This window comes from Diabrotica virgifera, chromosome 2 (assembly GCF_917563875.1).
Source record: "Diabrotica virgifera virgifera chromosome 2, PGI_DIABVI_V3a".
Taxonomy (NCBI): domain Eukaryota; kingdom Metazoa; phylum Arthropoda; class Insecta; order Coleoptera; family Chrysomelidae; genus Diabrotica; species Diabrotica virgifera.
The window spans coordinates 171,852,589-171,868,599 of record NC_065444.1 but is presented as its reverse complement, the minus strand read 5'-3'; the positions used below and the strand labels follow the sequence as shown (position 1 = coordinate 171,868,599).

The following is a 16,011-nucleotide window of genomic DNA, read 5'->3' as shown; positions in this document are numbered from 1 at the left end:
TAAATAGAAAAACAAGTATATGTGCATTTTCGCTGTCATATCAAAATTGAAAAATCTGAAAAGTTATATAAGTATCAAATATAAAAATATATTAAACCAAAAGTACAAAAATACTAGTAAATATTACCCGTATGCACGCCAACGGTGAATATAAAATTCTTAATTGTATATCAAAAATGCGCAATAACTACCTCAAAACCCAAAAAATCGTCAGATTGTAAGAAAAATTTCAATACCCCGTATCTCGGAAACGAAGCATGCTGCTTCTTGCTGTATTAATGAAAAACATGGCTAGAAGTGCCTAACTTTTTCATTATCCAACATAATCGATTGAATCAAAAAACAATGTTGAATATGAGGCTATACTTGGATTTTAATTTCAGTATTTTATAAATGCTAAAATATTCCACAGGGTGTGGCAAACTTTGAGAAAAAACACAGTTTGATTGGTACACCCAGTATACAATGACAATTTACCTGTTTAGCAACAATATTGTTAGGAATAAAGCCATAACATATTAAAAAAATCACTAAAATCGGACAACAGGTTTAGGAAATTAGAGACATCATTTTTAAGGTGGTGCGTTAATTTCTTGGAGTAGTATATAAACTTTATCAAAATTTCAATGTAAAATTCTTTTCAAAAAAATTAATTTTGCATTAAAAATGCAGTCAAATACAAACAACTAGGTTATCTAGCATTGATACAGAACCACTGACTACAATTTGACAAAAATTTATTTCTTTTTCTCGAACACCATTCTATACCTTAACAAAACTTGAAAAAAAAAAGATACTGAAAAGATGGCTAAAAGGGTTCTTTATTTAAGACAGAAGGAACGGGGAGGAAAGTTTATACAGTTTTTAAAACCATCTTTCATATTAAATAAAAAGCAATATTTTAAAAATGTATATTTTTCTAAATACTTTTTAAAAGTCGCCTCCTTAAAAACAGAAGACGACGTATTCACTGAAATAACAGTTACATACATTACGTTGTGCAATTCAGTCTAATTCACAAAATAGAATCCTTCCTCTTCAAATTTACCAATATGTATATCCCAAATATCCATCTGGTGATTCAAACTTTTGTTTTTGCAGATAGTCTTCTAAAAGTAATTCTAACCTAAAAACATAACAGTATAATTTAGTCTAAAAGTCTAAATTGATATACCATAAAATAAATTATCGTTTTTTGAACGATTTCTCTATAGGGTTGAAACCACCCCGAACCCAGTCAATAATATCAAATTCGGAATCCATACTTAGTTTTACCATAAAAAGACGTGTCGCACTATTTTTTTTTGATAAAATTGAACAAATCACCCCTGTAAGGTTGAAACCACCCCGAAGCCAGCCAATAATTTAAAATTCCAGATTATATAAGTATTACACGTACTTGCGCTGGCCAATTTTTTTTGTGACACGGTGACAGAAAAATACAGCGTATTTTATATGTTCGATCATGGACAATCTTTCATTTTTCCTACTGTACATAGTCTGAATAATTGTTATTAAAAATCTGGTATTTTGTTTAGTATCATGTTACTGCTGAATACGCAGTTTCATACGCAGTAGCTTAAACTGTCAATTCCTAATGTTGTATTTTATTTGTTGTAAGTATGTTCAATTTTCAATTTGCAATGTATATAAATTTTGCAATTAAGTGATTGTTTTTGTCTTTGGTTTTATATCTTATTTACTGTATATTGACGATTTATCTAATTTTATTAAATTGTAGTTATTTGTTATTTGTTGTTGATATTATTTTTCTTTTGACTGTATGTAAACTTTGTCCATAAAATTGTAAAAATTTTCAGTGACAATAAAGCATATTTCTATTCTATTTCTATTCTACTACTCTACTCTACATGCTACTCTTGCTGCTACTGCTAATACTCTGGGCAAATTAAGAAAAAACAAGGAAAATTTATTTACCAGCAATTTTATTGCTGGAATCGAATCTTGTGATTATATATATTAATAATACAGGTATGCAAAGTCCGCAGATAGTGAGCTATTTTTTATAAAGAAATTAGCGCTCTGAAGCCGTGTTTTTCCATTATTGCTATCTAACTTCGAAGATTTTACACTTTACACCAAAAATACCCAAATAAAAATTCACCGTAATCTAATTCTGTACAGATATATTTTCTTCCGATTTCCTTCGACGAAAATTTTCCTCGAAAAATCCGGGTGTTCCCAACAAATTCTTTAATTTTCAACTAAAATTTTGCGAAAGTAATTATTTATATAGAAGTAGCAATTTATTAACTCCAACACGGATTTAGACCAAAAAAAACTCACGGCTGAATGCAGCTTGCTTGAGCGTATTTATGATGAATTAGATAGTAGAAACCACGTGACAAGACTATTTTTTGATCTATCACGTGCTTTTGACTGCTTAGACATAACCCTTATTCGCAATAAATTATATAATGTTGGTTTTAGAGGGATATTTCTAGAATGGGTAATAAATCTCTTAAGTGACAGGACGAGTGTTGAAAATTAAAGAATCAAGCTCAGATGCGTACACGACAAATAAAGGAGTAACACAGGGATCTGTGCTGGTACCATTATTATTCCTAATGTTTATTAACGACCTACCTGATCACATAAGGGCACTTATAATATCAATATTTGCTGATGATACATGGTTAATAGTCTGCGCACGTACACTCGAGGAATTAAAAATGGCAATGAATACTGTTGTTGACTGCTTTATACGCTGGTGCAATACTAACGGATTAATATTAAACATTGACAAGACGAAAATCATTTATTTTCACTCATACAACTCATCTACCAATGACTATATCTTAACTATCCATGATAGAAACAATATATTATCTTCCACTCGCTCTACAAAGTTTTTGTGTGTGCTCATTGATTGTAATCTCAAATGGTCAGAGCAAGTGAATTCAGTGAACATGAAATTGAATAAAGCTTTTTATGCTATATCTAGAATTCAAGACATACTTCCTATCTCGGCATTAATGAACGTTTATTATAAGCCTTGCTTACAGCCACATGTGCTATAATGTAATTTTGTGGGGGAACTCGGTAGATAGTAACAAAGTGTTCAAAAAAATTATACGTAAAATTTTTTATTTGGATTATCAACAATCGTGTAAAACAATTTTTATTAAACATTAAATTTTAACTTTCTACTGCCTATAATCTATCTATAAATGTTTACTTAATCTATCTATAAATGTTTACTTTATGTAAAAGAGGAAATCGATACATATCCAGTAAATTCAGACAATCACTATTATAATACAAGAAGTGCTGAATCTCTACAAGTTTCTAAACATAGAACATCGCAATTTCAAAATTGTTTCAGATATATGGGACTGACCTTATACAATCATTTGCCAAAAACTGTAAAAGAAATACCGCTTTCTCCACGAAATTAAAAAAAAATGTTTTAAAGATTTACTCTTAAAAAAATCCTATTACTCTATAAATGAAGGTCTTGAGGAGAAACTGCAGTAGCTTCATATTTCACTTGTAAAAAATGTTATTTTATAATTATATTTTATGTTTTGTGAGTTTTGTTGCATTGTGAATATTGTACTATACAAATTAATGTTCTTTTTTATACTAAATTTTGTAATAACGTATCCTATACATTTTTAATGTCTTAAAGGATCAATAAAATGACTATGACTATAATAATAATAAATGTATAAATAAATAATAATTAAATAGCTTGGTGATATAAAAGTTTTTTTTGTAGTAGATTACATTTCCAGAAGCCAGTGTAAATTGAACGAATAGTTTAGCAGCAATTAAATTGTTAATTAACAATTTACGGTCGTAATAATAACCATAATAATTATTGTTACGCGATTGACTCTACTATTTTATTTATTTATATCTTTAGGCACTAAGTTTAATTTAAATAAAGGAAGACTTACTGATATTATTTTATTTACATCACTTATTTATTTTAATAATTACAAATAACACCAACTAACACATCTAATTTATTTACAAACTCAAATTTATGATTTAATTAACTAAACATAATAATTCCGATAACTAATAAATACATTTCATATCTTCGATTCGAATACAATAAATTACGCGACGCGCTTCGATGAATGAATGACTGGCCTGTGCTCGAATCTCGGTTCTATATATACTTCGGCAGCGGTCGTCTCGAATTCCATGGTCGAGGCTCGTAACGCCGAGAAGCTTCGGGAAGAAATAGGCCAATTCGTGAGCGGACTAAATAGTGTCACATTGCCCCCTCCTTAAAAGATGGTTCCTCCTGGAACCTTGTCGGGACTGGAACTGGATGCTGGTATCTGCAACTGGACCATCTTTTACAACTCCCAGTTGTATAAAAGTGACAGGGGACGGTCTTCTCTCCGCACCAGTAACTATGCGGATTGCAACAGACTAACACCTGGACCTCGGTGTCTTGGAAAATTTCTTCTACCATATTTCGGATAATTCTCCAGTCTAATTGGCTGCATTCTAACTTTGGCATGGCTAACTTTTGCACGTCGGACTCCAACACGTGCTCTCTCAATTGAATTAATGCATCCCATACATCTTGGTAGGTAGGTTGGTCACGGATAGTGTCTTTTGTTACCAGATAGAATAGGTAACGTGATACATCTTGGAGTTTCAATGCTTTGCCAGGAGCTGGCAGTTGGCATTGAAGTTCTGCACTCGACCAAACTTCCTTCGAAAGGCGGATGCCAACCCTCGTGCGTCTTTGATACTGGCCGGGATGGTATGGGCCAGTGAATAGTCATCGGGAAGTGTGAGTAGATCTCGCTTTTCTTCATTGGTAACACCATGTCTCGCTTTACCGGTACCTCCATAGGCCCCCATGAACTCCTCGAACGTGAGGTCAGGTATTTCTCGAACTTGGTTTACTTCCACTTCTTCATCTACGTCGTGGTCTCCCTCGTACGGCGCCAACCGGTTATGGTGGACTATCATCGGCTTTCCCCTAGGAATCTTGCTTATTCGGTAGATAACGTCATTAATTTTCTTGACAATGAGATACGGACCTTCCCAGAACTGCTGCAACTTGGGAGAACAACCTGTTCGCTTCTTTGGATTATAAAGCCAGACTTTGTCGTTCTCCCTGAAACATCCCTTCTCGGCTTGGGTATCGTATCGTTTCTTCATTCGGTCGCTAGCGATCTGAAGATTAGAACGGACCAACTCATGTATATCGTCCATTCTTCTTCTTAATTCATTCACGTAATCCTCACCAGCAACATCTTCTCCAGGTCGACATCCAAACTCTAGATCACAGGGTAGACGCATCTCACGTCCAAATAGGACTTTTGCTGGTGTTTGGCCAGTTGATTCATTAACAGCAGATCTATAGGCCATTGCGAAGAACGGAAGGTACTGGTCCCAGTCTCGTTGATGAATGGACACCATCTTTGTCAAATACTTGCCGACTGTCCTATTCATACGCTCCACCATTCCATCCGATTGCGGGTGATAGGCCGTGGTTCTTGTCTTCTTCATGCCTAGTTTATCACAGATTCCTTGAAATAGATCGCTCTCAAAGTTCCTTCCTTGGTCACTATGGATCTCCAGAGGCACTCCGAATCGGCTGATGCAGTCTTTGATTAACACATCTGCAATAGTGGCGGCCTTCTGGTCTGGAATTGCGTAGATCTCCACCCACTTCGTGAAGTAATCCATTACCACCAACATGTATTTGCATCCATTGTCACTTTCTGGAAATGGCCCGGCAATATCCAAAGCTATTCTTTCAAACGGACTTCCAACATTGTACTGTCTCATAGGAGCCTTTCTTTTCCGGTAGGGTCCGTTACTTGTAGCACAGGTAGTACATTTCTTACACCAGTCCTTCACATCGTCAGAACTATTCATCCAATAAAATCGTTCCCGAATTCTCTGAAGGGTCTTTACACCAAAATGCCCTCCTGATGGACTGTCGTGTAACTGACGGAGTACTTCGGCTACTCTGCTCTTTGGAATCACCATCTTGTGTTCTCCTCACTGAACCATCATCATTTTCTATTACACGTTTAAGCAAGCTGTCTTCCAGGATAAATGAGTCCCACTGGGCCCAATACGTCTTAACTACTGAGCCTAGGCTTGATATTTCTTGCCAAGATGGTCGACGATTTTCTTCTTTCCATTTTCGAATCTTCTGTAAAACTGGATCTTTTTCTTGTTCTTCCTTGATCTTGGTAGGCGTCCACTCGTCGTTGACCACTGTTGTTCTTAGTACTGCTGCTTCCTTTGACTCTGTTTTGTTGCAATGGGAACATTCTGCTAGACACGGTCTTCTAGATAGAGAATCAGCGTTCCTGTGGCTAACTCCGGCCCGATGCTCGATCTTGAAATCATATTCTTGAAGTCGTTCAATCCATCTGGCTATCTGACCCTCTGGATTCTTAAACTGCATTAACCATTTAAGGGCGGCATGGTCGGTTCGGATTAGAAACTTCCTTCCGTAGAGGTATTGATAGAAGTGTTCCACTGATTTTACTACTGCTAGAAGTTCTCTTCTCGTGACGCAATAATTTCGTTCAGGTTTTGAAAGCACTTTACTAAAATTACCAAGGACTCCTTCCTGTCCTCCTTGGATCTGCGACAGCACTCCTCCAATTCCCACATTGCTTGCATCCGTATCTAAGATGAACTCTCCTTCTGGCAGTGGATACCCTAATATTGGCGCTGTAATTAAATGCCTCTTCAAAGTTTCAAAGGCCGTTTGGCAGTCTCCATCCCAGCAATAATCCCTTGCTTCCTCTGTAAGTCGCGTTAATGGCTTAGCAATATCTGCAAACTTCTTAATGAATCTCCGGTAGTATGTACATAGTCCCAGAAAACTTCTCACTTGATGTTTATCAGTTGGTTCAGGCCATTCCTTAATGGAATCGATTTTTCCTTTATCCACGGCCACTCCTTCTTTGCTGACTATATGACCTAAATAATTGACTTTACTTTGAAATAACTGGCATTTCTTGGGATTTAACATTAACTGGGCAGCTTTAAGTCGATTAAAAACGTCTTCTAAATTCTTCAGGTGGTCTTCAAACGTCTCTCCCAAAACGATTATGTCGTCTAAATACACCAGGCACGTTTTCCAAGATAACCCTCTCAACACATTTTCCATAAGCCTCTCAAATGTCGCAGGAGCGTTACAGAGTCCAAACGGCATAACGTTGAATTCCCATAATCCAGATCCTGTCGTAAAGGCCGTCTTCTCTTTGTCCACTGGATCCATTTCTACGTGTCGGCGATCCGAGGCAGAGGATAACTATCTTTCTTGGTAACATTGTTCAACAAACGGTAGTCCACACAGAACCTCGTAGTTCCATCTTTCTTCTTGACCAGGACCACCGGAGAGACCCATGGGCTCGTAGAAGTTTCTATCACCCCGTCTTTCTTCATTTCTTGAACAATCCTTTCAGCTTCCTCTCTCTTCGCCTGTGGTAGTCGTCGAGCTGATTGACGAATTGGCCTAGCGGTACCAGTGTCAATTTTATGTTTGACAACTGTCGTTCTTCCTGTCTTTCCTCCTTTCGGTACGAATATGTCACGATAGTGCCTAAGAAATTCCCTTAATTTCCTTTTTTCCATTTGATTTAGAGATTGGCCTACAACTGCAACCATTTGGTCAAACTTATCGTTGGAATTATCTGATGTTGTCGTCTGACGGATTATGGACGTCACGGGTACACAAGTTCCTACTTTTGTCTCCTTCTTGATGGTCACTGGGTAGTCATTAACATTAATCAATCTCATGGGAATTTCTTTAGCAGAAGTAACCAATTCCTTTCCAATTATGATTCCTCGGCCAACCTCCTCGTCGTGGTTCCATGGCTCCATCATAACAGGCGTTCCTTCTTCTACAATTCCCTGTAGCCGCGCTACGATGATCGTTTCACTCCTCGCAGGCACAACTGTATCTTCTTTAATGGCTGCTAGCACAGTTCTGTCATCATGTGGATGAAGAAATACCTCCTCGTTGCCAACTTTGATTACCCTATTCTTAAAATCCAATTGAAATCCATGCAAATTCATTACGTTCATTCCTAATATAACATCTTCTTCGATGTCTGCAACTATGACAGTATGGACGAACTTTTCTGCTCCAATCCCTAATTGTATCTGGATTTCTCCATGGGTGTTGGCGTTTTCACCTGTGGCAGTCCGCAGTCGCAACCTCGTTGGTAAGAGTTTCTTACGGCTGTTTAAAACTGTCGGTCGTATAATGGTCCTGGTCGCTCCGGTATCCACCAACAATGTATACTTTTTACCATTTATTTCTCCATCCACATATACACTATCTTCACGACATTTCAAAGAAGCTATTAGTATGAGAGGGTCTTTAAAAAAGTTGCGGGTCGAAGCTGCCCCCCTAAGGCCGACCCGTTCTAGTTTTCCTGCTGGTGAGTCTCTTGATTGTTATTGTACCTAGGGTACTTACATGAACTCCGTACGTGTCCCATTTCCCCACAGTTCCAGCACCTTATGGTCTTCGTTTTCTTGGATGCAATGGCTTTCATCATATTAACAAGCTGGTCAAGTTTGTCCTCATCCTGTTCCTCTTTCACAGTCCTCACTTTACTGTACCCACCAGAGGCCTGGGTAGCTGATTCGTATTCGAGGGCGGCAGACAAGACATCGACCAGCGTCTTGTGACGAGCTAATCGCAGTGTTCTTTGCATTTCATGATCACGAAGGCCATCAATAAATGTTTGAACAGCCAACTTTTCCATCATGTCTTCGGGAGCTGTTGGATATGCATATCGTACCAACCTGGCAATATCGACCTCGTATTCTTGAAGAGCTTCATCTTTCTTTTGTCTTCGATTTTTAAACTGCGACTGATAGACATGCTCTAAATGTTCGTGCCCGTATCGCATATTCAGTCTCTTTTTAAGCTGCTCGAAGTCATCTGTCTCCTCTACGGCTATGGTCTGGAGGACATCCAAAGCGTCGCCTCGAAGAGCAATAGTGAGGTTTACAGCTTTTTCTTTTTCGGACCATCCGTTCGCTCTGGCCGCCGATTCGAACTGTTTCATGTAGTTGTTCCATGATGACTTTCCGTCGAAATTTGGCACCTTAACACGAGCATGACCTACACTCCCTTCAACTATCGACCGTGGCTCCAATTTGTATTTGGTTTCATCATCTTTAATGTCTGTTAAGATGGATTCCATCCCTTTGTCTACTTTCTCCTTTTCCTCCATTTTCTTTTCTATTTCCTTGATCTTTTCTTCAAAAGTAGATTTTATGGACGATATCTTGTCGTCAAAATCCGAAGTGACTTTAGAGATCTCGTTAGTCATCTTGCTTTCAAGGGATGAAATATCACCCGAAACTTTCGAAATTTCACTAGAAACTTTCTTTTCTAACGATATAATGTCTGTCGAAACTTTAGAAACATCGGAGGAAACTTTCGAAACATCCGAGGAAACTTGGGAAATTTCACTAGAAACTTTGCTCTCTAACGATGTAATGTCTGTCGAAACTTTCAAAACATCCGAGGAAACTTGGGAGATTTCACTAGGAACTTTGGTCTCCAACGACGTAATGTCTGTCGAAACTTTGTTCTCTAACGATGTAATTGACAAAATCAAAGCAGCATGATTGTCTTCAAACAAATAGGTTTCTGGATCTTGACCCTCTTCCTGAAGAGCGTTCTTTAGACGTTCGACTAGATCAGCCTTTTTCCCAGTAGAACTCAGATCCCTTTCTTCCAATTCAAGTCTCAGGTCTGCAATTTTTAGCTTACACAAGGTAGACATGATCACTCACTTTATTTATTACGATTTATATTTTATTTATTTTTAAAGATTCCACACTGTATTTACGCGAATTAATTTTATTTATTTCAAGTATCCCTACTTCTGCACCATTTGTTACGCGATTGACTCTACTATTTTATTTATTTATATCTTTAGGCACTAAGTTTAATTTAAATAAAGGAAGACTTACTTATATTATTTTATTTACATCACTTATTTATTTTAATAATTACAAATAACAACAACTAACACATCTAATTTATTTACAAACTCAAATTTATGATTTAATTAACTAAACATAATAATTCCGATAACTAATAAATACATTTCATATCTTCGATTCGAATACAATAAATTATGCGACGCGCTTCGATGAATGAATGACTGGCCTGTGCTCGAATCTCGGTTCTATATATACTTCGGCAGCGGTCGTCTCGAATTTCATGGTCGAGGCTCGTAACGCCGAGAAGCTTCGGGAAGAAATAGGCCAATTCGTGAGCGGACTAAATAGTGTCACATTATGATGCACCAGAATAACTATGATTATCATATAAAAAGGCACTATACCTACCTAACGTACTTTACAGAATTGTGGACTCCTGTCCACTCATTTCACTTATTCGAAGGATCCTTACATTCAGCTGCTTCATTTATTTTATGGTGTTGTGAACCTTTCCTGGTTTGTACATGCTTCTTACATTTCATGTACCTATTTTTGATTCTTTAGAAAATGTATTCATACTTTTAGCTGATCGGGAGATTCTTAGTACTCTACTTCATTTAAGGACAGCCCACTCTCGGAGCTGTTGTTTCTTGGGAAAGTTAGAGTCTAGGTGATATCCCGGTGCCTTCATAAGGAGTGTAGTGGAAGAAATATAGTGACCCGTCTGTGCTCGGAAATCGAATAGCCATTCCAGGTCGGAAAAAACAAGAGTTAGCCAAGAGAGGCTGATAGTAAATAAATATATCTATCTAATCAACCTTAAACGCCCATTCCTGGGCATAGGCCTCCCCTATTAATCTCCATTGGTCTCTATTCTGGGCGATCTGCATCCAGTACTTTCCTGCCGTTCTCTTAAGGTCGTCCGTCCTTTTCATTGTGGTTTTCCTCTTTTTCTTTTCTGTTCCCATGGTCGCCAATGTAGAATTTGCTTATTCCATATTTCATCTTTTAGCCGCAGAATGTGGTCGGCGAAGTTCCATTTAAGTTTTGCAACATGTCTTGATACATCGTTCACCTTTGTTTTTTCTCTGATCCATGAGTTTATTTTCCTGTCCTTAAGACCGATACCCAGTATCTGTCTTTTCATTTCTCTTTGTGTTTTGGATATCCTGTTGATGTTCTCCTTTGTGAAAGTCCATGTTTGTGAGCCATATGTGATAACTGTAGTCTAAGAGCTAGTGAACCCTCCGACTAACGGTCGTCCTGTAAGGCTAAAAATTTGTCTAGTGATAATTCATATCACACCGAGGCTAAAAACCATGACCTGGCAGGAATCAGCCGTGCACTTGTATCTACCAGGTGAATCGAAAAGTGCAAATTTAGGAGGTAAAATAAACTTTCTCCTGTAAAGTTTAAATTTAAGTATGTGTTTGAGTAAGTCATTTAGAGGGGTGTAGCGTTGGATCGCCTCCACGTGGTGCACCCTGGGTAACGCCAAATGATCCATCCTCCCAATCCTAAGGTGTAACACCATCGTGCCAACGGGATGCATGGTACAGGGAGTAAAGTGTATCTGAAGCGATGCCCTAGAGAGATGGCGAACTCTAGGGGAATATAGCCTTGGTGCGGTAAGGGCGCACTGCCGTACTCGACATTTATTTCGACCCTACTCGTGGGAACAATCGTGGAACCAAAGAGAAACATTAAACAAGCGGAGAGGGACTCAGAAATGGGCGACCTCTCCGAAGAAACAAGAATGGAAGCTGCGGGAGCAGCAGACCATATAGAACACACGGACAAGGGAGCTGTGGAAACAGCAGACCATGCCGAGGAGAGAGGTATTGAAGCTGACCAGCTAGAGACAAGCCTCGAGAAACTAAGTCTCGGGACAAAAAAGCTATCTGGGGCTCAAAAACGGAGGCTTAAGAAAGCCGAAAAAATAGCTGCTGGGACGTGGGTTAAAGAGAACCCACATAAGACCAAAGGCCAAAAGGGGAAAAGTGACCAGACCACGGGAGTGAAAAGGACCCGGTCTGACAACTCGACCCCAACAAAAAACCCCGAGGCCAAAAGACCGAAGGGAATTACGAAACAAGCAGCTAACAACGCGACCAGGAGCGGTAATACGCAGACTGGCACAGTTGCTAGCGCTAAAGAGGTAAGGGGCAGTAAAACGCAGACTGGCACTTACGGCGAAGTGACAGACAAACTGAGGATGGCGGTGGTAGACAGACGTCATCCTGAGGTAAAACTGAACCAGGAACAAGCAGAACTGGTTCGAACAAAACTGGAAGAGGCAGTGGATAAGGCACCCGGCGGAAGTCAGAATCCACTGCAGTTCCTAAGAAACATTCAGCGCGGGGATTCTGTGGATCCACTGCGCGAATGAGCCTACCAAATCTTGGCTGGAGGGGACGGTACGAGAGCTTCGGGATCTCTGGGAGTCGGCGGATTTGAAGTTGATCGAATCCAAGGACTTGAGAAGACCGATTGTGCTTGTGCACGTGCCTGAGACCGGCATAAGCGAAAAAGTGTTCAGGAGTCGCTTGGGCAAGCAGAATGCAGGGCTCAATACGACAGACTGGACACTGAAAAGCCAGAAGGTCGAGGGGCAAGGAGAAATCCTTGCGTACTCGATCGACAAGGTCTCCTTTAGGGCTTTGAAGCAGACCCAACTCAAGGCCTTTTATAGGATGGGAAGGGTAGCATTCAAGATCGTGCGGGAGACAGATGGAGATGACAAAGGTGAGAGTGATCCAAGCCAACCTTCAACACAGTAAGGCAGCTTCGGCAGAACTTGCTGTGGCGATGGAAAGGTTTGATGTTGCTCTCATCCAAGAACCCTGGGTAAACCAGGGTAAAATAAAAGGTCTCTCAGGAATAAGTGGAGAACTGATTTACAGTAGATCCGCTGAAGTACCAAGAACCTGCATAATAGCTAAAAGCAACATTAAGGTACTGCCGTTAACTAATTTCTGTTCTAGGGATCTAACAGCAGTAATACTAAAAGTTACAGAGGGAGGTAGGATGAAGGAGATAATACTCGGATCAGCCTATCTGCCCTATGATGATCCTAACCCACCACCACCAAGGGAATTGGAGGAGCTGATGAGAGACTGCAGAGGCAAAGGATCACAGATAATCATCGGTTGTGACTCCAACTCACATCACATCAGCTGGGGGGAGCACCGGAAACAACGAAAGAGGTGAGCACTTACTACAATTTATTATGGAATATAATTTAGACATACTAAATGTAGGCAACAAACCTACCTTTGTGACTGCTAATAGGAAGGAGGTTATCGATATAACGATGGCGACTGCATTTGCAAGCAGCATCGTTAGGAACTGGCATGTGTCTGATGAGGCGAGTTTCTCAGACCACAGACAGATATACTTTGAAATAACGGGCTATGAGCACGAAACAGAGACTTATCGAAACCCCAGGAAAACTGATTGGGAAGCGTATCAAGAAGACCTGACATATAGTTTTCGTGGGGCTATAAAGAGGATAAGGAACACAATAGAGCTAGATATGGCTACTGAACAATTTCAGGATATTGTCATAGAAGCATATAAAGATAACTGTCCCGTAACAGTGAGGAGCTCCAACAGGAAAGTGCCCTGGTGGAACAATGAACTTGCTAAAAGAAGGAGAGATGCGAGAAAAGAATTCAATTCTGCCAAGAGATCAGGCGAGTGGAGCGAATATCGCAAAGCTCTGACTGAATATAACAAGGCTCTACGGAAAGCCAAAAGAGAATCATGGAGGAAGCACTGCGAGGAGATAGAACAGACTGCAGTAGTGGCTAGACTCCAAAAGGTTCTCTCGAAAGAACCTAAGAGCAATATCGCCACGCTCCAAATGGAGTCAGGCGATTACACACAGACCAGTGAAGAGACGCTGAGGGAACTCTTCAATGTTCACTTCCCTGGGTCGGTCACCAGAATGATGACACCAGAAGTTCTACAGCAAGAAGGACCAGTTACCATGAAATATGGAAATAGGGGAAGCTGGAGAGCTGCAAAAGAGATGGTGACACCAGACAAAATAAAATGGGCAGTAAGTTCATTTAAACCATATAAATCACCGGGAACGGACGGGATTTATCCTGTACTTTTGCAAAAAGGTACAGAAGCAATGTACAAGCAAATGTGTACAATACTTCGTGCAAGTATTGCGCTGGGGTATGTACCAGTTGCTTGGAGGTCGACAAGGGTAGCATTCATACCTAAGCCTGGTAAGGGTGGACGTATGACTGCGAAGTCCCTTAGACCAATAAGTCTGATGTCCTTTGTACTAAAGACATTGGAAAAACTGGTAGATAGACATATTAGGGATGGAATATTGGTTGAAAGACCAATAGAACAAGACCAATATGCATATAGGCCAGGTGTATCAACAGAAACAGCACTGCACCATCTAGTACGGAGGGTGGAGTATGTTCTGGAAAACAAAGAGGTGATGTTGGGAGCCTTTCTCGACATAGAGGGAGCCTTCAACAACACCTCATTCGATGCAATCACAAAGGCTATCCGGCTGAAAGGAGTGGATGAAATAAGCTGCAGGTGGATAGAATGCATGCTTAAAAGCCGCGTGGTATATTCGACACTGATGGGCGAGACCATGTCAGCACGGGTTGCCAGAGGATGCCCACAGGGAGGTGTATTATCTCCGTTAGTGTGGAATCTGGTTATGGACGGACTGATTGGAACGCTCAACAGGAAAAAATATAATGTCCTGGGCTATGCAGATGATTTTGTCATTCTGGCTCAGGGCAAGTTCAATACAACTGTCAGGGATAACATGCAACAGGCCCTGAATGTAGTATCAAAATGGACAAGTGAGGTAGGATTGTCCGTAAGCCCTCACAAATCCAAAATAGTAGCCTTCACCAGAAGGACAAAATTAGAGGGAATAGGACCTGTGAATCTCATGGGGATCTCCCTAAAGGTGGAGAGGGAGGTAAAATATCTCGGAGTCATAATAGACTCAAGGCTTACCTGGAATCAACACCTGGAACGAATAACCAAAAGAGCGATGGCCACTTTAATGGTGACCAGACGCACACATGGCAGAACATGGGGACTTAAACCGGACATGATGTATTGGATATACAACATGATGGTAAAGCCCACAATAACGTATGCAGCATTGGTCTGGTGGCCAAAGGTGCAACAGAGAAATGCTATAGAGAAGTTAGGCAAGATACAAAGGCTTGTCTGTCTCAGCATAACAGGAGCAATGAGAGGCACACCAACTGCAGCAATGGAAGCCTTACTAGACCTTCCTCCCTTACACATCACAGTGAAGGGCGAGGCAAGGATGGGGTTACATAGACTGCAGGGTAATCAAAGCAAAATTGCAGTGGGCAAAGGACACTGCAGCATCAATGATATATGCGGGGATCCAATATGGGAGATGATAACAGACCATTGTATCCCCAAATATAAAATGGAAATACCTTTTCAGGTGGAAATACACTCCAGAGAGGTATGGGAAGATCCTGGCAGACATCTGAAGTATGAGGGCCACACCTGGTATACAGATGGGTCCAAGACAGAAGATGGTTCGGGATCAGGAGTATATAGTGAGGATAGGAACTATAACGGTTCCATCCCACTAGGAGAATATACCTCTGTATTTCAGGCGGAGGTATATGCAATCCTGCACTGTGCACGGATAAACAGATTGAGGACTTATAATAATAAGAGAATCAATATCTGTTCAGACAGCCAAGCGGCCTTGAGGGCTTTAAAGAACCCAAGGATAACCTCAAGGCTTGTATGGGAATGCCGCGAAGAACTTGACACCCTGGCGGAACATAATGAGGTAAAACTCATTTGGGTGCCTGGACATCAAGGGATCGCTGGTAATGAAAAAGCTGACGAACTTGCTAGACGAGGATCAGCAACAGGATACTTCGGTCCAGAACCGGCACTGGGAGTGCCCAAAAGCACAATCAGAGACCGATTAAGAGGCTGGATACGAAGACAGCACAAAGAATACTGGGAAGAAATTCCCACGCAAAAGCATGCGAAGAGATTTATACCTCAGACATGCGCAAAAAGAGC

The 16,011-nt window shown here is 40.1% G+C and overlaps 1 protein-coding gene across 1 annotated transcript in view; it reads right to left on the bottom strand.

Annotated features, from left to right (window-relative positions):
- Window positions 1-897: 897 nt before the first annotated feature.
- Window positions 898-16,011, bottom strand: part of LOC114331468 (mRNA export factor Gle1) — a 41,741-nt gene continuing 26,627 nt past the window's right edge. The window contains exon 4 of the mRNA XM_050642911.1: window positions 898-1,126. Coding sequence (XP_050498868.1) covers window positions 1,045-1,126 — 82 coding nt within the window. The 3' untranslated portion in view covers window positions 898-1,044. The remainder of the gene's footprint in view (window positions 1,127-16,011) is intronic.